A 22,997-nucleotide genomic window follows, 5' to 3' on the forward strand; every position below is an offset into this window, starting at 1 on the left:
GTGCTAGGTACTGTGCTAGGCACTGGTGTAGATACAAGTTAATCAGGTCAGACACAGCCTAAGTAGTCTCCCAGTCTAAGTATCACTGTCTAAATTGTCAGTAGTATTTAAGATTAGTGTAACATTTTAAAGATGTTGCAGTCTGCAGTGTAAATCTCCAAAAAAGGAAGCATGTTACATTTGCAGGTTAAAAAAAAAAAGGCTGATGGAAGATTAGATTTTTAACAGGTTTGAGAGACATGGTAAAAGGATGTTAAGATTTAGCCTTTTGTCCCTGGAACAGAAAGTGTTTACTGTTTCACCTAGGTTTACTTGATTTTTATCTCAGCAGCAGTGTGGTCTGAAGCATATACACATACTCCTCTTCACACATCTTCTCCCCGATACATTTATTATAGTCTCTGTTTTCTCTCCTCAAGAGGGTTCCTTAACTGCATTGTAACAATTGCCAGGCCCCTGACCGAAGGAGAAAACATCTCCTCTCACCTCAGCTCTACCAACTGGCCATGAGTCCAGAAAACCCAATTGAAACTTCACTGACAGTTAAATATAAAGATGGCCACTGAAGACTGTAGTATAGGAGATTTTTCCTTGTAGTTTACTGAGCATCTAAAATGCACTGAATACTAAGTGTGCATCCGAGTTGCCTCTAGGAAACATTTTTCATTAAATAGGCCAAACCACATTATTCACCCTTAAATATAAACAGATATCAAAATGTTCTGCTCACGACACACACAGCGAGATCAGTCTAAATTTGAATAATGTCTAAGGCACAAAGGATGATATTCTAGAAAATGAGTTCTGTATTGAAGGCTTTACCTGTGGGATTCATTTCAATTTTACATCGTTTTTCATGTTTCCTGGTAGAACAATGTCCATTGTACATATTGCAAAATCATCATATAATAGTGGGTCAAGACTGAGATGCATTAGCAGAATGTATATGCTGTGTGGGTAGACAAGGACAGTCATTGAAAGTTGTGCTGGTAGGAGGAAGGATCATAATTTCCATCCTTCCTATTCATTTGTTTCCTCTTTCACAAATTGCAGCACCCACTGTAGCAGATTGTCTTTGTTTCCTTTTTATTACATACAATGGGCAGCCATGGCTAAACCACAATGCTTCTGAGAGAGTTCTTCTCCCTCCACTGAAATAACCAAAAGCTGTTTATCTCCCTCTCCCTCAAACCCATCATCTCCTCCCTGGTCATTCACTAGCCAGGATTTCACATTTTCAGCTGAGAGGAAGGTCTGAGCTATGGGTCAGCAGTAGCCCTGGACTGCAAATGAGTTTCTTTTTGTCATCTCGCTCCCTTGACACAACCCTGTTCATTGTAAGGGAGATTTGCTTAGCATGCAGAGCCTGGACTGACCTCCTGCTGGCAAGGAGAGATGTAGCACTGCTACCCGGCAATCTATCAATTTATTGAGTGCTTACATTGTGCAGAGCACTGTGCTAGGTGCTCGGGAGAGGGCAATCCAATAGACTTGGTAGATATGATCCTTGCCCACAAGGAGCTTGCAGTCTAGCGTGGGAGACAGACATTGAAATAAATTACTGATCTGGGAAACGGCAGAGTATAATGATAGGTAGTGAAGAGAAGGACTCAGGCTCTAATCCCATCTCCACCACTTGCCTGCTGGGTGACCTTGGACAAGTCACTTCACTTCTCTGGGCCTCAGTTACCTCATCTATAAAATGGGGATTGAGATTGTGAGCCCAATGTGGGACAGGGACTGTGTCCAATCCAATTACTAAACCCCCCTTTTCCTCTGCTCCCCCTCCCCTCCCCATCGCCCCCACTTGCTCCCTCTGCTCTACCCCCATCCCTGCCCCACAGCATTTATGTTTATAGATGTACATATTTATAATTCTATTTATTTTTATTAATGATGTGTCTATAGTTATAATTCCATTTATTTATATTGATGCTATTGTTGCCTGTTTACTTGTTTTGATGTCTGTCTCCTCCCTTCTAGACTGTGAGCCTGTTGTGGGAAGGGATTGTCTCTATTTGTTGCTGAATTGTACTTTCCAAGTGCATAGTACAGTGCTCTGCACACAGTAAGCGCTCAATATATATGATTGATTGAATGAATGAATGAATTACCTTGTATCTACCCCAGCACTTAATACAGTGCCAGGCACATAGTAAGTGCTTAACAAATACCACAATTATTATTAATTATTATGAATAACAATTAATATAAGTGCTGTGGGGCTAGGGGAGGGGTGAGCATCAACGTGCCTAAGAGGTGCAGACCCAAGGAAATCGTGACAAGGGGCCACTTTGTCCTCTTTACAGTAGGAAGAGACTATGGTCTCCAAAGGAAGAGATGACTTTACGCAAAGCCAATCAATCAATCATATTCCCTGAGCACACACTATGTGCCGTGCACTGTACTAAGCACTTGGGAGAGTACAACAGAAGCAGCATGGCCTAGTGGCTAGGGCATGAGCCTGGGAGTCAGAAGGACTTGGGTTCTAATCTCGGCTCTGCTACTCATCTGCTGTGTGTCCTTGGGCAAGTCGCTTAACTTCTGTGGGCCTCAGTTCCCTCATCTGTAAAATGGGGATTAAGACTATGTGAACCCTGTGTGGGACAGGAACTGTGTCTTATCCGATTAGCTTGTATCTACCCCAGCGCTTAGAACAGTGCCTGACACATAGTAAGCCTTTAACAAATACCGTCATTATTATTATTATAATTATTAATAATATTGTCATTAATTATAATCATAATTGGCAGACATGATCCCTGCCCCCAAGAAACTTGCGATCTAGTGAGAGAGACAGACACTAAAAGGAATTTCAATTAGAAGGAAGTAATAGAATATAAAGAGAGTGCTAAGGGTGATTGTGAGTTCTTAAGTGTTCAAGTGGTATGAAAGTGCAGACATGGTGGTTAAGGGATATAAGGTGGGGAGACTAGAAATAATCAGGGAAAGCCTCCTGGAGGAGCTATGATTTCAGAAGGCTTTCGAAGATGAGGCAAACTGTGGTCAGTCAGACGTGAAGGGGGAGCGAGTTCCAGACAGAAGGGAGGGTGTGAGCAAGAAGTCTACTGCAGGAGAGGCTAGAATGAAACAGCAAGATTAGATGAGATTGAGAGGAACAAAGCATGGAAACTGAATTATGGTGGGAGAAGAGAGTGAAGAAGTAGGAGGGAGAGAAATGATTGAGCGCCTTAAAACCAGCGTCCAGGAGTTTCTACTTTCTGTGGAAATAAATGGACAACCATTGGAGGTGTTTGAAAAATGGGGAGATGTGGCAGAACATCGTTTTAGAAAAATGATTCAGGGAGACAGAATGAAGTATGGACTGGAAATGGGAGAGTATGGAAGCAGGAAGATCAGTGCGGAGGCAGATGCAGTAGTCAAGCAGGGATATGGTGTCTGGACCTGTGTGGTGGCCATTTGGATGGAGAGGAAGGAGCTGACCATGGAAATGTTGTGAAAGAAGAACCGGCAGGACTTAGGCATTCTCCTGTGTCCTCGCATTAGGTAGGTAGGCTGTACTCCAAGAAAAGATAATAATGATAATAGTAGTAATAAACGCTGGAGGTAGATACAAGATAATCAGGTACTACGTGGGGCTCATAGTCTAAGTAAGAGGGAGAACAGGTATCAAACCCCCATTTTGTAGATGAGGGAACTGAGGCACAGAGAAGTGAAGTGACTTGCCCAAGGTCACCCAGCACACACGTGTACAGTGCTCTGTACACAGTAAGCGCTCAATAAATACAATTGAATGAATGAATGTGGCAGAGCCAGGATTAGAATTCAGATCCTCTGATTCCCAGCCCCGTGCTCTTTCCACTAGACCATGCTGCTTCCCTCTGGTTCCTCCCAGTCCCTCTGTTTGGCAATAGTGGTGGTCGGCAGCCCTGGCTCTGCCCGCAACCTCTGATGTCTGAGTTGCATAGAGGCTGCTGCTGCCAAGGAAATGGGCATTTCACTTGGGAAGGTCAGCTCACGCGGGCACCACTCCCCTTCCAGAGGGGTGACTGTGGCCCTTACTGCCCCTCAAATCAATCAATCAATCAATCAATCATATTTATTGAGCGCTTACTATGTGCAGAGCACTGTACTAAGCGCTTGGGAAGTGCAAATTGGCAACACATAGAGACAGTCCCTACCCAACAGTGGGCTCACAGTCTAAAAGGGGGAGACAGAGAACAGAACCAAACATACCAACAAAATAAAATAAATAGGATAGAAATGTACAAGTAAAATAAATAAATAAATAAATAAATAGAGTAATAAATATGTACAACCATATATACATATATACAGGTGCTGTGGGGAAGGGAAGGAGGTAAGATGGGGGGATGGAGAGGGGGACGAGGGGGAGAGGAAGGAAGGGGCTCAGTCTGGGAAGGCCTCCTGGAGGAGGTGAGCTCTCAGCAGGGCCTTGAAGGGAGGAAGAGAGCTAGCTTGGCGGAGGGGCAGAGGGAGGGCATTCCAGGCCCGGGGGATGACGTGGGCCAGGGGTCGACGGCGGGACAGGCGAGAACGAGGTACAGTGAGGAGATTAGCGGTGGAGGAGCGGAGGTTGCAGGCTGGGCAGTAGAAGGAGAGAAGGGAGGTGAGGTAGGAGGGGGCAAGGTGATGGAGAGCCTTGAAGCCCAGGGTGAGGAGTTTCTGCCTGATGCGCAGATTGATTGGTAGCCACTGGAGATTTCTGAGGAGGGGAGTAACATGCCCAGAGCATTTCTGGACAAAGATAATCCGGGCAGCAGCATGAAGTATGGATTGAAGTGGAGAGAGACACGAGGATGGGAGATCAGAGAGAAGGCTGGTGCAGTAGTCCAGACGGGATAGGATGAGACCTTGAATGAGCAGGGTAGCAGTTTGGATGGAGAGGAAAGGGTGGATCTTGGCAATGTTGCGGAACTGAGACCAGCAGGTTTTGGTGACGGCTTGGATGTGAGGGGTGAATGAGAGAGCGGAGTCGAGGATGACACCAAGGTTGCGGGCTTGTGAGACGGGAAGGATGGTAGTGCCGTCAACAGAGATGGGAAAGTCGGGGAGAGGACAAGGTTTGGGAGGGAAGACAAGGAGCTCAGTCTTCGACATGTTGAGCTTTAGGTGGCGGGCAGACATCCAGATGGAGATGTCCTGAAGGCAGGAGGAGATGCGAGCCTGGAGGGAGGGGGAGAGAGCAGGGGCAGAGATGTAGATCTGGGTGTCATCAGCGTAGAGATGATAGTTGAAGCCGTGGGAGCGAATGAGGTCACCAAGGGAGTGAGTGTAGATTGAGAACAGAAGGGGACCAAGCACTGAACCTTGGGGAACCCCCACAGTAAGAGGATGGGAGGGGGAGGAGGAGCCTGCAAAAGAGACTGAGAAAGAACGACCGGAGAGATAAGAGGAGAACCATGAGAGGACGGAGTCTGTGAAGCCAAGGTCAGATAGCGTGTTGAGGAGAAGGGGGTGGTCCACAGTGTCAAAGGCAGCTGAGAGGTCGAGGAGGATTAGGACAGAATATGAGCCGTTGGATTTGGCAAGCAGGAGGTCATTGGTGACCTTTGAGAGGGCAGTTTCCGTGGAATGAAGGGGACGGAAGCCAGACTGGAGGGGGTCGAGGAGAGAGTTGTTGTTGAGGAATTCTAGGCAGTGCGTGTAGACAACTCGTTCAAGGAGTTTGGAAAGGAATGGTAGGAGGGATGTGGGATGATAACTAGAAGGTGAGGTGGGGTCAAGAGAGGGTTTTTTTAGGATGGGAGAGACATGGGCATGTTTGAAGGCAGAGGGGAAGGAACCAGTGGAGAGTGAGCGGTTGAAGATGGAAGTTAAGGAGGGGAGAAGGGATGGAGCGAGAGATTTCATCAAATCCACCCCTGCCATACAGCTTGGAGATTGCACACAAGTCCAGGGGATGGAAGATGAGAAAACCTTCTCCAATTTTCCCTTCCTTCTTCCTCCCAAACCCAGGATCCCCATTTTTTATGTTTGCCCGAGACCCAGCCACAAAACCTTTCCTCATTAGAAATTAGAAGTAGGGGGGCGGGGGGGGGCACGGCGGCAGAAATTGGGGCTAGGGAAGAGTCCTGTTCAAACTGTGCTCATGGTTAAATAGAAACGTGTGGGTTAGGTGGGTTTGCAATCTGGGTGAGAGTGAGAGGCAGCCAGTAGTGACAAAACCTCTAATCAGGAAAAATAATTAACCCGGTCCCCAAGTTCCCCACCCATAACACAATTCCTTGTCGCTGAGATGCTCACTTGATGCCTCATGGAAATCCTTCAGGGAATGTAAAACATGAGTTCAAATGTAACACTGAGGACACTGCAACCTTAGACGTGGCTGATTAATATTTGGAAGTAAACTCCAATCTAATTTTTCTTACAAAACAACCCTGTTTAATATTCACCAAGACTAGTACACAATTCGGAAGCAAATAAGATTTCTTCATTAAAGGCAAGTGATTCCTCTGTAACTGTCATAAAATAATTGCACCAAAATCTTTGATAAACACTTTCTGAGCCCCTCATTAACTCGAGGGAACCAAGTAACTGAAACGAAAACAAACAAAGCAATAGGTGCCCTGTGTGCTTCACACTTGATGAATCTTTGCAGTTGGTGTTAAATTTGAGTAATAATGCTGAAGACTGATTTTGAGTTAATTTTCTGGTGAGGTTACAAATAGTTATTTCTTTCTCAAAATCTTAGCCAGATGCCCCTGGGGCTGGGAGTTTCTGTCCTTAATCAAACCCTCTGGGTCTCAGAACTGTGCAAAAACGGGTTCTCCTGGCAGAGGTCAGGTTCAGAGGCAGCCCCATATTTGGCAATATGGTTGGTTGGAAAGAGGAGAGTGGCAAAAATGATTAAAGGTACAAGAAGATCTCCTATGACGAAAGGTAATGAGCACTTGGGTTGTTTAGCCTGGAAAAGAGAAGGTTAAGGGGTGAATGAATAGCAGTCTTCACGTAGCTGAGGGACTTGATGGGAAGGGCAAGACCAATGGTCTCCATGTTCCCTGAGGACCAAAAGAGGAGAAATGGACGCAAAGGAAAGCAGGAGAGATTTTCTTTGGACATCAAGGCAAAATTGACCATTGGTCCAGGCGTTCATTTGCCTAGAGGCTGGGGATTAGACCAAGCCATTAGCAGGAGAGAATCAGCCATTTTGTGTCACAATTCCTTCAGATGCAGTGGAGGTTAGAGATGCAGTTCAGATGTCTAGAAGACCTAACCACACAGTTCTCCAGAACTGATGATCTCTGAAGATCCCTTCAAGGTGTGTTTTTATGATTCTATAATTCTGAATCCAAGCTCCTACAGCTGACTGGGAAAATGGAGACAAGTCTGGGAAATGCACCTAGACTTGGCCCACATGAGAAAAACAAAGCTCCTCAAGGGCAGGAATTGTATCTTCTATCACTGTGGTACTCTCCCAAGCACATAGTACAGTGCTCTGCACACAGTAGGTGCTCAATCGATACCTTTGGATGATTGATTGGCTAATAGATCCAGTATCTCTTCTTTCTACTGAAGCCCTGGTTACTGAATCACTAGCACCATGACCAGTCAATCAATCAATCATACTTAATAATAATGATGGCATTCGTTAAGCGCTTACTATGAGCCAGGCACTGTTCTAAGCACTGGGGTAGATACAAGGTAATCAGGTTGTCCCATGTGGGGCTCACAGTCTTAATCCCCATTTTACAGATGAGGTAACTGAGGCACAGAGAAGCTAAGTGACTTGACCAAAATCACATAGCTGATAAGTGGCAGATCTGGGGTTAGAACCCACGACCTCTGACTCCCAAACCCGTGCTCTTTCCACTAAACCACGCTGCTTCTCAACTTACTGAACACTTACTGTGTACAGAGCACTGTACTAAGCGCTTGGGAGAGTACAATATAACAGACACATTCCCTGCCCACAACAAGCTTGCAGTCCAGAGGGGAAGATGTCCCCTACAATGCACTTCCTAACAATGACTGAAAGCTCCTTTGTGGGCAGGGAAAATATCTACTGATTCTATTGTGTTGTACTCTCCCAAGTGCTTAGTACACTGCTCTGCACACAGTAAGTGCTCAATAAATACCATTGGCTGATTAATTTAGGCCTGGCAGTTTCCGGGTCTGCGAGTTAGGGTCCTTCTGACATTTGTCTGCTGTATGACCTTGGGCAAGTCACTTAACTTCTCTATGCTTCAGTTACCTCATCTTTAAAATGGGGATTAAGACTGTGAACCCCATGTGGAACAGGGACTGTGTCCAACCTGTTAGCTTGTATCTACTCTAGTGCTTAGAATGGTGTTTGACACAGTAAGTGCTTAACAAATACCATTATAATAATAATAATAATAACTAGTATTCCCCAGGGCCTGAGGGTTTGGTGAGTGGTCTCTGGGGAATAATAAACATGGTCATTGTAGTCACAAACACTTGATATCTGCTCTACTGCCACCAGGGCCTGCCCTGATGCGGAGCTGCACACTGGGGATCTATGGCATAAAGAAAATACAGGAAATAAAGAAAATAACCTCAAAACTTGTAAAAACTTGCTGTCCTAGATTCTCTCGAGAGCATTAGGCCTCTTCATTTTGAATCTCCAGTGTTCTCAGTTAAGCCCAAGTAAGGTTATTTGTCATGTAATAGGGTCAAAAATCTTCCGTGGTCTGAGCTAATCTGAGAATCGCACAAAGTCCTGACATTCTTACAAGAGTTTCCTCATCCGGAGGACAGTGCAAGACTGTCATTTCAGCAGTGCTATCTTGGCAACTTCTCACAGATCTTCAACTTCCGGTTCTCCCTGCATCTGCCTTCTGTACTCAAAGGGAAGGTCAGTCTCAAGAGGGGGCTCCTCTTCTGAACCAGTCCGAGCCTCCTTGGTGTCTGCTGTCTCTTTCATCTCTTGCATTTTATCATGCATGTATAGTATCCCAGTCTCCTGGTTCACATCCACTTCCCCGGTATCTAAGCAAGCCTCTATTACCAAAGGTTCCCCAGGACCAGCTTCTTCACACTGGTCTGGGATTCTTGTCCATTGCCTAGCCTGGGGAGAACAAACAATATGATCACTCAAAAACAGACCCCTTTAGGGATCTTCTCATACAGTGGTAAATTGGGGTAGAGTATATCATAAAACTCCACCTTAAATCTGCCCTAGTTGATGTGTCTCTCTGGTTGCTGTTTCCAGGAAAGGTGGAGTGGCTTTGGGGGGGGGCAAGGAGGGCAGTGTTGGGCTTTTAGGGTACCACTAGCTGGCAGGCCCAGTGGAAAGAGCACGGGCCCAGGAGTCAGAGGACCTGGGTTCTAATCCTGGTTCTGCCATTTGCCTGCTGTGTGACCTTGGGCAAGTCACTTGAATTCTCTGTGCCTCAGTTTCCTCATCTGTAAAGTTGGGATTCAATACCTATTCTCCCTCCTCCCCAGATGGTGGGACAGGGACTATGTTCAATCTGCTTACATTTTATCTTCCCCAGAGCTTGGCACATAGGATGTGCTTTACAAATACCACCACCCCCTCTAAAACGGGGAACAAAAATCACCGCAAAACATTTCATCTCTAAAATAGGAGAATGATCTCCCAGAGACTGCTGGCAGCCAGATGAACTAGGAAGACTTCTCTGCTTGGCTCTGGAGGCTCAGGAGCGCCACCCCCAGTTTGAACAGAAGAGTCCTGGTTTCTCAAGTCCTGGTTCTCTGAGGCTCCCTGGTATTTTTTTTTCTTTTGGAATTTACTAAACACTTACTGTGCGCCAAGCACTAGGCTAAGCAATGGGGAAGATGCAAGATGACCAGATCATACCCAGAGCATGAACTGACCATGGGAGCCTTACCAATTTCAGCTCACTTTCTGGGAATTTGGTGGCATCACTGGCCAAGGGATCTGGCACAGGTGGGCACAGGTGTTTCTTGACCCTAAAAGGGAATCGTATGACAAGGTTAGTTGAACACATTATCAATCATTGATATTTACTGAGTGCTTACTGTGTTCAGAGCACTGTACTAAGTGCTTGGGAGAGTGCAATAGAGCTGGTAAGCATGATCCCTGCTCTTAGGGAACTTATTGAGGAAGTGTGGAGTGCAAAGAAGCAAAAGAACTCTTCATTTACCTCTTTACCCCAAAGTATCCAAGTATACCAGTGATGACAATGAATCCAAAAATCCCCAGGCAAACAAGGAAGAAGTAGCCATCCACTTGCTTTTTATCTATGGAAATACACATTTGGATTTGGATCTATCTAATGTGGACAGGAATGAAATTAGAACAGGAAAAAACAGCAACATGCCCCACCCTATTCAGTATCCCCCGATACACAGCCCCTCCAGGACCCAAGCCAAAATAAGATCAGGGCTGGCCCCGTGACCCCCACCCCCCATACCCCCACCCCCAAGTTCCAGGGAATATCGAAACCATGGTTCTCTCACAGGAGTCCTGATCTGTATCAGGATACAGAGTTCTTAAATTGGGTTGGGAAAGGAGCTCTGTAAGGGATATAGTGACTGTGCTCTTCCTGATCCAGGATAAAAATCTCCACGGGAACTGAGAAAGAATATATATGTTTGCATTTTGCATTGCTTACACGTCCCTGATCTCTTTCCATTTGGAATAATGGTTGGGCGGAGCCGCTGTTGCTGAAAAAATGTCTTACATTTTACCTTCTTTGTCTCCTAGGCCAGATTTTGCACCCGTTTTTCCAGAAAGCATACCCCAGCAGTCTCTAGGCTTTATCTGAACTACCCCTACGTCATATAATCTTGCCTGCACTATCCTCTCTTATTCAGGCCCCCCTCATCACCCTCTCCCCTACACACCTACACACAAGCACACACAGAAACCCAGTGAGGCAGCAAGGAAATCAGATGACAAAAGCAAATAATAAAAGCAAATAGCTCCTGAATCCCTACTAGCTGATACACATTATCTGCTCCCATTGTACACCATAATGGGTTGTTCCCCCTACGGTGCTTTGAAAAACCCCCAGGGGTTTATAACCCATTGACAACCTCTGTCCTAGACGACAAATCTTGACAAATCTTTTATTCTTGATGTACAGCGTACGCGTGCATGCATGTGGAGGGAAGTATCCTAGGAGATGGGGTGTATGCATTTGCGAAACAGGTGTTTGGTTGTCTTGTGACGTTTGGAGTCTTCAAGCATATCTTGAGAGGAAACCCAAATTGTAAGAAGCCAAGTACTTCACACAACCCAGATCACCTGATTTCACTTTCTATGGCAACTTTTTTTTCATGTTGGCAGGCAAGAGTTTTCATTATGGTTTTATGATCCTATAAATCAAAATAATAAACAAGCAAATTCCTAGGGGCTGTTTCTGAAACAGCTCCCACTGCACATCCCATCCTAGGATAGGTTTGGGCAACTCTGCCTCATGAGACGGTGCGTGGAGACACAGATTGGCAGCTATAGATACAGAATTCCGATCTCAAAAACTCTCTCGGTAATCGTCGCAGGCTAGCTTTGTAAAATAAATGACAGAAAAGAAATGACAACTATTTTGGTTCTTTGTGCATTTCTGTCCCAACTTCTCTGCCTCACCAATCAATCAATCCATAGTCTCTATTGAGTGCTTACTGTGTGCAGAGCACTGTACTAGGCACTTGGGAGCCTACGGCTCAATAAAGTGGGTAGACATCATGATCCCTGCCCAGAAGAACTTGCAATCTAGAGGGGGAGACAGACTCTAGACTACATTACACATAGGGGAAGTGACAGAGTGTAAGGATATGTATGTAAGTTCTGTGGGGCTGAGGATGGGGCGATTACCAAGGGCTTAAGGGGTACCGTCAGTGTTACAGTATTGCTGCAGGAGGAAGCGAGCACGAAGAATCCGCTGAGCAGGCGATTCCTCAGTGGATTTCTTGTCAGGCTTTTCCACCAAAGAGGAACTAATACTATGGAAATCATCTGCCAACTATTACCAGTTGTATGAATCCAAAACCTTTGTGGTTGGCTCCAGGCTCCTTTCTCTGTGGCTGTGTCTCCCCGAATCTGAATTCGGTAAAAGGTATTAGGGTTCAAGTTCTGAAGGGTGTATTGCAACAAAGAAGCATTCACCGGAAAATCTGAGAGAAACCAAGAAAACAAACAATAAGATTCAAGGAAAACTTTCATGACCCTTCTTTCTTCTCCAACAACAGGTTATTCTGATCTCTGCTCTTCTTCTTATAGGCCCTGAATGACCAATGATTAATGGGATCCTTAGTCACTTATAGAATGGGGTGCCAAATCTGTCACGGACAGGAATGTGATCCTAAGTGACAGCAGACTAGGAATGAAGGTCAGAGAAGGACCCGTTGCCTCTTAATGGTTATCGTTCAAGAAGGAGCCACGGTACTGGCCAACCCTTCAGGACTCAGATAAATGATATCATCATCATCATCATCAATCGTATTTATTGAGCGCTTACTATGTGCAGAGCACTGTACTAAGCACTTGGGAAGTACAAATTGGCAACATATAGAGACAGTCCCTACCCAACAGTGGGCTCACAGTCTAAAAGGGGGAGACAGAGAACAAAACCAAACATACTAACAAAATAAAATAAATAGAATAGATATGTACAAGTAAAATAAATAAATAGAGTAATAAATATGTACAAACATATATACATATATACAGGTGCTGTGGGGAAGGGAAGGAGGTAAGATGGGGGGATGGAGAGGGGGACGAGGGGGAGAGGAAGAAAGGGGCTCAGTATGGGAAGGCCTCCTGGAGGAGGTGAGCTCTCAGTAGGGCCTTGAAGGGAGGAAGAGAGCTAGCTTGGCGGATGGGCAGAGGGAGGGCATTCCAGGCCCAGGGGATGACGTGGGCCGGGGGTCGATGGCGGGACAGGCGAGAACGAGGTACGGTGAGGAGATTAGCGGCGGAGGAGCGGAGGGTGCGGGGTGGGCTGTAGAAGGAGAGAAGGGAGGTGAGGTAGGAGGGGGTGAGGTGATGGAGAGCCTTGAAGCCCAGGGTGAGGAGTTTCTGCCTGATGCGCAGATTGATTGGTAGCCACTGGAGATTTTTGAGGAGGGGAGTAATATGCCCAGAGCGTTTCTGGACAAAGATAATCCGGGCAGCAGCATGAAGTATGGATTGAAGTGGAGAGAGACACGAGGATGGGAGATCAGAGAGAAGGCTGATGCAGTAGTCCAGATGTGATAGGATGAGAGCTTGAATGAGCAGGGTAGCGGTATGGATGGAGAGGAAAGGGCGGATCTTGGCAATGTTGCGGAGCTGAGACCGGCAGGTTTTGGTGACGGCTTGGATGTGAGGGGTGAATGAGAGAGCGGAGTCGAAGATGACACCAAGTTTGCGGGCTTGTGAGACGGGAAGGATGGTAGTGCCGTCAACAGAGATGGGAAAGTCAGGGAGAGGGCAAGGTTTGGGAGGGAAGACAAGGAGCTCAGTCTTCGACATGTTGAGCTTTAGGTGGCGGGCAGACATCCAGATGGAGATGTCCTGAAGGCAGGAGGAGATGCGAGCCTGGAGGGAGGGGGAGAGAGCAGGGGCAGAGATGTAGATCTGGGTGTCATCAGCGTAGAGATGATAGTTGAAGCCGTGGGAGCGAATGAGGTCACCAAGGGAGCGCGTGTAGATCGAGAACAGAAGGGGACCAAGCACTGAACCTTGGGGAACCCCCACAGTAAGAGGATGGGAGGGGGAGGAGGAGCCTGCAAAAGAGACTGAGAAAGAACGACCGGAGAGATAAGAGGAGAACCAGGAGAGGACGGAGTCTGAAGCCAAGGTCAGATAGCGTGTTGAGGAGAAGGGGGTGGTCCACAATGTCAAAGGCAGCTGAGAGGTCGAGGAGGATTAGGACAGAGTATGAGCCGTTGGATTTGGCAAGCAGGAGGTCATTGGTGACCTTTGAGAGGGCAGTTTCCGTGGAATGTAGGGGACGGAAGCCAGACTGGAGGGGGTCGAGGAGAGAGTTGTTGTTGAGGAATTCTAGGCAGCGCGTGTAGACAAATGATATGCAGTGAAACCACCAGAACCTTGGAAGGAAGGGGGACATTCTTTTTGGTAGGAGGTGGCCCCTTTCCTTGAAAGCTGAGGTCTCAGGCACAAAAGGGGGATTTGCATTAGGAACTTTCAAAGCTCCCCAAGCCCCTGCTTTTGTCCTGGAACTACAAGGCCCCCCCTCCCTCCCTCCTTCCCTTCTTGCTGCCTTGTTTGCCAGGGTAAGAGAGTGGAAGAGCATATCCAGTAGACCACCCTTCTCCCCATCTCCAAAGTCCTTCTAAAATCATATCTCCTCCAAGAGGTTTCCCTGACTAAGCCCTCATTCCCCCAATTAGTGCTCCTTCTGTGTTGCCTAAGCACTTGATTCTGAACCCCTTAAGTACTTTGATATTCACCACACCCTCAGCCCCACAGCATTTATGCATATATCCTTATCCTCTGCCATTTCCTCTACCTGTAATTAATTTCAACGTCTATCTCCCCCTCTAGTTCTTGAGCTCCTTGTGGATAGGAATCGTGTCTACTTACTCTACCACCTGATACTACCCCAAATTATTATTACAGTGCTCTGGAAACAGTACGCACTCAATAAGTATCATGGATTGATTGACCGTTGGGAGCAGAGGCAGGAAGGAAAATGATAAGGAGGTGATAAGAAACTTGGCACAACTAGGCATCAACTCTGCCCACAATTCAGACAGCCTCCAGATAGGAAAATAAACAAAACCAAAACTATGAGCCCACCAGCAATTGGTATCCGTCCTGTATACAGAGGCAAGTGGCTAGTGCCAAGGCTGATTGAACTCCTAGCCTAAAAGTCAACAATTTTTGCCTGGAGTAGTTTAAATTAAAGCCGTAACTACTTTGTTACTTAAACGAGAAACTCAAATCAAATCAATTACCAAATGCACCTGTGAATAATTACTAATCAAGCTCTGAGTAATGCAAAACCCAAATGGAATTTAATAAGAAGTGGATCCATCCATTGCAGCTAGCGCAAGAAGGTAAAGCAAACATGGAAAATAATCCCCAGCTTACATCTGGTTTCATTGTTCTTCTCATCTGTGCAATCAATGATGTATTCTTTTAAAATTCCAGGGCACTGGCTGAGGGGTGAAGGCTTCCACTCCAGGGAAACTGAGTCCACTGTTATGTTTGTAATCTTGATTTGACTGGGCCCTGATTTTGAAGCTGAAAACATTGGAGAAGATACTGTTTGTCATCACAAGTATGGAAGTCCAGTAGTCAGGAATCTGATTTCGCTTCAGTTCTCGTTTTATGAATGATCAAGTTGGCAGAACAAGTTGGGCTACGATAACATTAACCTCTGACCTGAGTCTTCTCTCCTCTGTCAAGTGCCGCTCCAGCGCAAATGGACATCAGTCGCTATGGGTAGGGATGGATTTTGCATTCATCTACACGTGTCTAGATGTATGGGCCTCAAAATCCAGTGAGCCATACTGGGTGATGCCCCATGAGGGGATTTTAGCTTATAAAGTGAGAGGAGTCAGAGGCGGCCAATATGCCGTGTGCTGGCGAAGTAATCTTGGGGGTTTCTAAGATATCATTTAGGATTCAAACAGAACACGGTTCCATGAATGATAGAACCCCCCCCCCACACACACACACACACAGTAGAGATAGGATTTGTGGGGCTTCCCTCCAGCAGACAAGCTCTCAGATTAGGGAAACCTCCCCCACACCTACTCTCACAGTGTGTTCACCAGGCAGACACCTGCCTGCCAAGTTGTCCAACTGGACCACAGTCTGGACCCGATTAAAATTCCTCTCTCACATCCCATCAACTGTTTTCTCTTAAAAGACTTCAGGCATGAGTTACACTTAGGCAAGGCCAGGATTAGGTCCCAGGCCAGATTTTTCCTTTTGGCTTTCCCAGAGGCCACTTGCCTGTGGCTTTTGTGCTACATTTCCACCTCCCTTGACACCCCCGTCCCAACCCCCAACCCCAGCGCCCCTGGTAGGGCTATTTTGAGCAAGGAGCAGTGGCTGGGGGATGCTACTTAACTGACTATGATGGGCCCCTGGGGCCATTGCAGTAGGCCTCCGGATGGCCACAGTGGACCCTCTGTTGTGGGGAGGGGTGCCCAACGGTTAAAACAGCCTGGCACCCACATCCCAAGAGGTTAAACTGCAAAATTCCCCCATCTTATAAGGTGGAAATGGTTCTCCTTTGGGAAATGCCCACCACAATAGCCCAGACTTACCATCTCTACTGAAATGGTAGGTGGAAAAGAGAGTAGACCAGGACATCAAACTTTTGGGTTTGTCAGAAGAGTAAACTGCAATTCGATAACATTTCCCAGGCTCCATGTTACCTGAAGCGTTAGTCTGGCTATGCCTCACTGTAAATAAAAAACAGCATTTGGAACAAGCTTGGGAATACTGTCAACTGAATCCACGCACACCGCTCCTTGCCTCAGGGAAGCACATATTTGTTAGACAAATTAACCAGACTGATTGCATTATCACTTCCAAATTGAAAAAGAGCCCAGCACCGCTGGACCCAGGTAAATCTACCAACCAATTTTAATTATGTTACAATGGCATGGCCAGTGTGATCTTTTAAGAAGGTAAGCTGGAAAATATCAATCTTTTTATGAATTTAGTAACATTTGGCCAATTTCTGTACTAGCCAAAGGCAATTATCCACCTGAGAAGGGTAGCAGAAATCAGTCTGGCCTAGGGTCACAACACATGCCTATAGCTAGCACCGCCAGTACTCTGGTCTCTAGATTAGGTGCCAAGATCTCCGAGTTAGAATCCTGGCACTGTCCCCAACTTGCTCTGTCGCCCTGAGCGAATTGTCATCATTATCATCATCAATTAGTATTTATTAAACGCTCACATGCAGCACTTAAAGTCTCAGGTTCCCAATGTGCAAAATGAGGATAATGATGGGCCACTCACCTGGGTGAGAATTAATGTTGCTAGAACACTTTGAAATCCAGGGATGCAAAGTGCTATGGAATTGCTAAGTGCTCCTGATGTTGTTATTCTGCTATTTCCTAGTGGTAAATATTCACCAACACTTTTAAGAGTTGTACAGTCCATTGTTTAGAAAGGTGCATGGAAGGAACTTGGAATTTGAAAAGTCTGCATTTTCATCATTTTCTATGGTCCCCAACTGTCAGCCACTAAGTCAGTCAACAGAATGTATTGAGCACCTACTGTGCACAAAGCACCGTGCTAAGTGCTTAGGGAACATGCCACCAAAGCATAAAATGCCACGCCAATCCATTACACTCTAATGGACTGAGGTTTTAAACAGTCCCATTTAAACATTTCCCTTAAAATCTAGTGGGCTAAAACACCACCAAGATAACTTTGCTGAGACAAATGAAGTAAAATGAAATGCCAAATGGTAAAAGAGCAACTTCAGGAGAGAAATGGAGTTGAGTCCTGCATATCTCAGGCCCAGTCTAGCCCAAGGCAAGCCTGAAGAGGGTGGAATCCAAACGGGCCCAACCTCACCTGGGAGGTGGTGGGGCAGGATGACGATGATTAGTGATGACTATGGTGATTTTTAAGAACGTCCTCTTTGCCAAGCACTGTCCTACGCAATGAGGTAGATATAAATTCATCAGGTTGGAAATGGTCCCTGTCCCACGTTGGGACTCACAGTCTAAGTAGGAGGGAGAACAGGTATTGAATCTCCATTTTACAGATGAGGAAACTGAGGCTCAGAGAAGTTAAGTGACTTGCCCAGTCACACAGCAGGCAAGTGGCGGAGCTGGGATTAGAACCAAGGTCCGCTGCCTCCCAAGCCCATGTTCCTTCCACTCGGCCATGCCGCTTCTCACTGTCACGCTGCTTCTTGGTGGTACTCAGGTGAGGTTGTCCTTGTCCCTGCCCACTCATGCTGGTTGGGCCATGGTTGCCAGAGGTCATGACTCCCCACCCTGACTTGAGGGGGTCCAAAAGAGGGGAACTGGGGGCACCCCACCCCAGCTAATGCCATTGCCGCTTTTCCCCAGTCCAGACCAAGGCTTAGACCCATAATTCAGTCAGGATTCTAAGCCGGAGTAGGAATGTAGCTGTCTCCAGAGCACCTGGATCTGGCCTGGGACTTTAAAAGACTCTTTGGAGACAATTTCATCCTTATTACCAACCCTGGCATGGGATCTATAGGACTTCAGAGTCAGTTGGACAGCATTCCAGGAAATGAAGGATGGGGGCTACAGGAAGTATGAGGCATCAGAAGGAATTTAGAAGTAGGAGCATTTCAAAGAGGTACCTCTTGCCTCTGTTGCATTACTTGTAGCCACAGGAATTTTCTCCTCAGAGATGCTTTTCAGAGCGCATGTGGCATTCGTCCAGTCAGCAGCCTGGGGATACCATTCGATGCAGTAACTCTTGACCTCGTGTTTTAAGAGCATGATGCCTCCAGAGAAGTTGACGCTTGGAGACCTGATTTCTTTGACAAGACAAAAGAAGAGCCATCACTAAATTCATAAAGCCAATGGGGACAGACCCAATCAATCAAGCAATCGATCAATGGTATCTATTGAGTGTTTTTTTCTTAAAAAATAAAGCTGTCCTTCAAATTTGAAGAAAATGCCATTGCTGGGGAAATTCACCCACGGCCAACGTGGACCCCATAGTCCTGGTCACACTGTATGCACAAAAAGCCTGTCCCTTCTTGTATTGCAAGGCTAAATGCTTGCAGCACCTGGAGCTGCTTTATCTTTGGCCTCCTTGCCTCTCTTTCTTGACAAAGCTTTTGCTCAAAAAGAGCCACTCCTTTCTTGACGGCAGGACACCTATCTTCAGTACAGTGCTAAGCGCTTAGTACAGTGCTCTGCACATAGTAAGTGCTCAATAAATATGATTGATTGATTGATTGATTCAGCAATTGACTCCCAGTTTTCATCCAGGAGGCAGCTTTGTTTTATCGTGTCTGTTTCAATGCTATCCTCTGCCCACAGTAAATCCTCAGTAAATCCCACCGATGGACTGAGTATCATAACACTAGTTCTCCTTAGTGTAAGATTCATCAATCAATCGTATTTATTGAGCACTTACTGTGTGCAGAGCACTGTACTATACACTTGGGAGAGTTCAATATAACAGAGTTGGTAGACACGTTCCCTGTCCACAATGAACTTACAGTCTAAAGGGGGAGACAGACATTAATATAAATAAATCAATTGAGGCTATGTACATAAATGTTGTGGGGCTGAGGGTGGGATGAACAAAGGGTGCAAATCCAAGTGCAAGGGTGATGCAGAAGGGAGTGGGAGAAGAGGAGATGAGGGCCTAGTTGGGGGAGGGCCTAGTTGGGGAAGCCCCCTTGGAGGAGATGTGCCTAAAATAAGGTTTTGAAGGTGGAGAGAGTGAATGTCTGTCAGATAGGGAGAGAGAGCGTGTTCCAGGCCAGAGGCAGGATGAGGGAGAGAAGTTGGTGGTGAATTAGAAGGGACTGAGGTACAGTAAATAGGCTGGCATTAGAGGAGCGAAGTGTGTGGGTTGGGTTGTAGTAGGGGAGTAGCGAGGTGAGGTAGGAGGGGGCAATGCTTTAAAGCCAATGGTAAGGAGTTTCTGTTTGATGTGGAGGTGGATGGGCAACCACTGGAGGTTTTGGGGGAGTGGGGAAACATGGACTGAACGTTTTCGTAAAAAATGATCCGGGTGGCAGACTGAAGTGGGAAGAGACAGGAGGAAGGGAGGTCAACAAGGAGGTTGATGCAGTAGTCAAGGTGGAATAGGATAAGTGCTTGGATTAACATGGTAGCAATTTGGATGGAGAGGAAAGGAAGGATTTTAGAGATGTAGTGAAGGTTGAACTGAAAGGATTTGGTGACAGATTGAACATGTGGGTTGAATGAGAGAGATGGGTCGAGGTTATGGACTTGTGAGACAGGGAGGACGTTGGTGTCATCTACAGTAATGGGAGGACAGGGGAGTCAGGGGAGGACAGGGTTTGGATGGGGAGATGAGCTGTGCTGTTTTGGACATGTTAAGTTTGAGGTGTTGGTGGGACATACCAATAGAGATGTCCTGAAGGCACGAGGAAATGTGAGACTGCAGAGAAAGAGAGAAATCGGAGATGGAGAGGTAGCTTTGGGAATCATCCACATAGAGGTGGTAGTTGAAGCCATGGGAGAACCTAATCAAGAACCCAATCCCTGTGTTATAGGAGAACTGACTGTCCAAGCAGTCCTTGGATTTAGGACACAAATGGTTCCACATCACTGCATTTTAAGTGAAAAAGGAATAAGCCAAAACCACTTTTCTCAAAGGAACAATGTGAAAAATGGGGGATTTGTTCCTGAACCAAGATCAGCTACCCTATTTTTACCCAAATTACCCAGAATTGTATACTCAATCATAGACGATCATGTATTTATGTTGAGTCAGAGAGGTTACACAATACTTCATCCCAAGTAAAATGGACATATCAGCTCTTCCTGGTGGTCCCACTTGATGATCGGTCCCCCGATTACTCCTACTCCACTCCCGCCACCCCACTCCCTTGCTTTTGTTAAGCTTCCCTCCCTTCCTCATCCCTGCATCATGTTTTTAATCAAATTGTTTCCCCACTTCCCCATAACTTCCATGCATTGCCCCCCACCCCAACTCCACCCAGGCACCAAGTCTTAATTCCATAAAAAAGGCTAGCATTGTAAGGTTGAAACCGATACATTTTATCAAGCTAAAACAAGGCATACATCTAGAAAGAGAAAAGACATTTATCTTAACTCAAAATGTCTTAAATTGAGGACTGCCAGTATTTACAAATAGCGGTAGCAGGAAGAAGAACCAGGCTATAGCTGGTAGTGGCAAAAGTGTGTCAGGATGGAATAGCTGAATTGGTAATTGAGTGTACAATTGAATATATATATATTCATAAGACACCCAACACTAAGGGGCCACATACATAGAATAATAGCTCTGTCCATTCATTGGCTAAATTTCTTCTTTACACAAAGCCTTAGTTATGTAACTCTCCTCTGAGGGAGATGATTACAAATGATAGGTTTTTAACAACAATCACGGGAAAGGGACTTTGTTAAAATTCCATCTAGAATAGAAAAAAACCTCATTTGCTGACATTCAAAACCGAAACACGACTTGGGCCTTTCTGTGCTACACCTGACCCCAGGTCAAATAAAGAAATGGGCCTATTTCTTAACAGCATTCAATGTGCCCTGACTCGTTAGCTAGCAAATAAAAGGGAGATTAGTGTCTTGTACTTTTTGTTACAATTTAGCCTGCTAGGGCTGGAAAAACAATAGGTTGGGCTTGTGTGGGCAGGAAAGGTTTGATGTAGGTTCCTATCCTCCTTCATTCCTTCCCATTGGCTTTGTAGATTGCTCAGCCCGAGGATGGGTACGTGTGTGGGTGCAGGTGTGCATGCATGTGGTTGTATGCATGTGTGTTTGTGTGTGTTTGGGGGAAGTAGACTACCATTCTGTCTCAAAGGAAGATGAAGTGATGATTTTTGATGTTTCACCCTCATCAGCTCAAGACCCTGAAATGCACCTAGAAGATCTCCTGTTAACACCCGGGGGGAACTCAGAGGAGGCCAGCCCAGAGCTTGAGAGCTTTAGAAATGAGGAGCCAGGGAGAGTCGTGAGGAAGAGGGGGAGGGAGTTTGTCATGGAAATTGTGGACTCTATCGATTGATGACCAGACTGTAAGCTTACTGCAGGCAGGGAATTTGTCTATTATATTGTACTCTCCCAAGAGCTTAGTACAGTGCTCTGCACACAGATAGTGCTCAATAAATACTGATTAACTGACTGACTGGCCTAGTGGAAAGAGCATGGGGTCAGGAGCCAATGGACCTGGGTTCTAGTCCTGCGGTTCCTCCACGTGCCTGCTGTGTGACTTTAGACAAGTTTTTTGGGGAGTTTTTTTAATGGTATTTGTTAAGCACTTACAATGTACCGGGCACTGTACCAAAAGCTGGGTAGAAACAAGCTAATCGGGTTGGACACAGTCCTTATCCCACATAGCCTTAATCTCCATTTTACAGATGGGGTAACTGAGGCACAGAGAAGTGAAGTGACTTGCCCAAGATGTCACGGCAGGCAAGTGGCGGAGCCAGGATTAGAACCCGAGTCCTTCTGACTCCAAGGCCTGTGCTCTATTCACTAGTTTCTCAAGTCACTCCCCTTCTCTGTGCCTCTGTTCACTCATCTGCAAAATCAGGAATCAACTGTTCTCCCTCCTACTTGGACTGTGAGCCCCATGTGAGAAAGGGAATGTGTCCAACCTGATTAACTTTGTTGGGTAGGGATTGTCTCTATCTGTTGCTGAATTGTACTTTCCAAGCACTTAGAATAGTGCTCTGCACACTGTAAGGGCTCAATAAATCCAATTGAATGAATGAATGAATCTACTCCAGTGCTTAGAACAGTGCTTGGCACATAGTAAGTACTTAACAAGTACCATTATCATTATTATTCTTAGGGACCTGGTTATCTTGTGACTACCCCAGCATTTAGTAGAGTGCTTTGCACATAGTAAGCAAGCCCTTAACAAATACCACAATTATTATTATTATTCCTTCCCCGCAACCCCTCGCCATCCCATCTGGACTCTGGAGACTGCTCTAAGATGGTAGTAGGATTGCGGGGAAATGACCAGGGGTGGAAGAGCAGCCTGAAATGCTGGCTGTCAATCAGGCTGGTGGAGAAGGACACTGGAGAAGGACTGCTGGGTAAATGTTTTGTCTCTGAGGCCCAGTCATCAATAACCTAAGAACTCAGCACGAGGAAGGACTACTCATGGAATGGACCGCCTAAGAGCGCGGGCATTTTTGTGCCGGTTTTATAGCCGTAACCCTGTGCTCCCTGGGGTTATTTTTAGTACTGAGCTGCCTAACTGAGCAGCAGCGTAAGTCAACCCTAGATGAAGGCAACGTGCTGACACGTACAGTATCTTATGCCCTTTCCTCATGTCTTCTGCCCTTTCCCTCATGTCTTACGCCCTTCATTTCGTGTCTTATGCCCTTTTGCCTCGTGAACATAACCTTTCCTCCACAAGAACTCCATCGGAAAAGGGAGGGAGAGGGAGGGTGGGGAAAGAAAGAGTGCGG

At 46.1% G+C, this 22,997-nt stretch overlaps 1 protein-coding gene across 1 annotated transcript in view; it reads right to left on the minus strand.

The window, feature by feature from the left end:
* Nucleotides 1-8,743: 8,743 nt before the first annotated feature.
* IL12RB1 (interleukin 12 receptor subunit beta 1) overlaps nt 8,744-22,997 on the minus strand; it is a 33,518-nt gene continuing 19,264 nt past the window's right edge. The window contains exons 10-16 of the mRNA XM_038740658.1: nt 18,189-18,368; nt 16,159-16,296; nt 14,972-15,124; nt 11,905-12,048; nt 10,077-10,173; nt 9,801-9,882; nt 8,744-9,013 (exon numbers count right to left, since the gene is read on the minus strand). Of these exons, the coding sequence (XP_038596586.1) occupies nt 8,744-9,013; nt 9,801-9,882; nt 10,077-10,173; nt 11,905-12,048; nt 14,972-15,124; nt 16,159-16,296; nt 18,189-18,368 (1,064 nt within the window). The remainder of the gene's footprint in view (nt 9,014-9,800; nt 9,883-10,076; nt 10,174-11,904; nt 12,049-14,971; nt 15,125-16,158; nt 16,297-18,188; nt 18,369-22,997) is intronic.

The sequence above is a fragment of the Tachyglossus aculeatus genome, chromosome X1, assembly GCF_015852505.1.
Source record: "Tachyglossus aculeatus isolate mTacAcu1 chromosome X1, mTacAcu1.pri, whole genome shotgun sequence".
Lineage (NCBI taxonomy): Eukaryota > Metazoa > Chordata > Mammalia > Monotremata > Tachyglossidae > Tachyglossus > Tachyglossus aculeatus.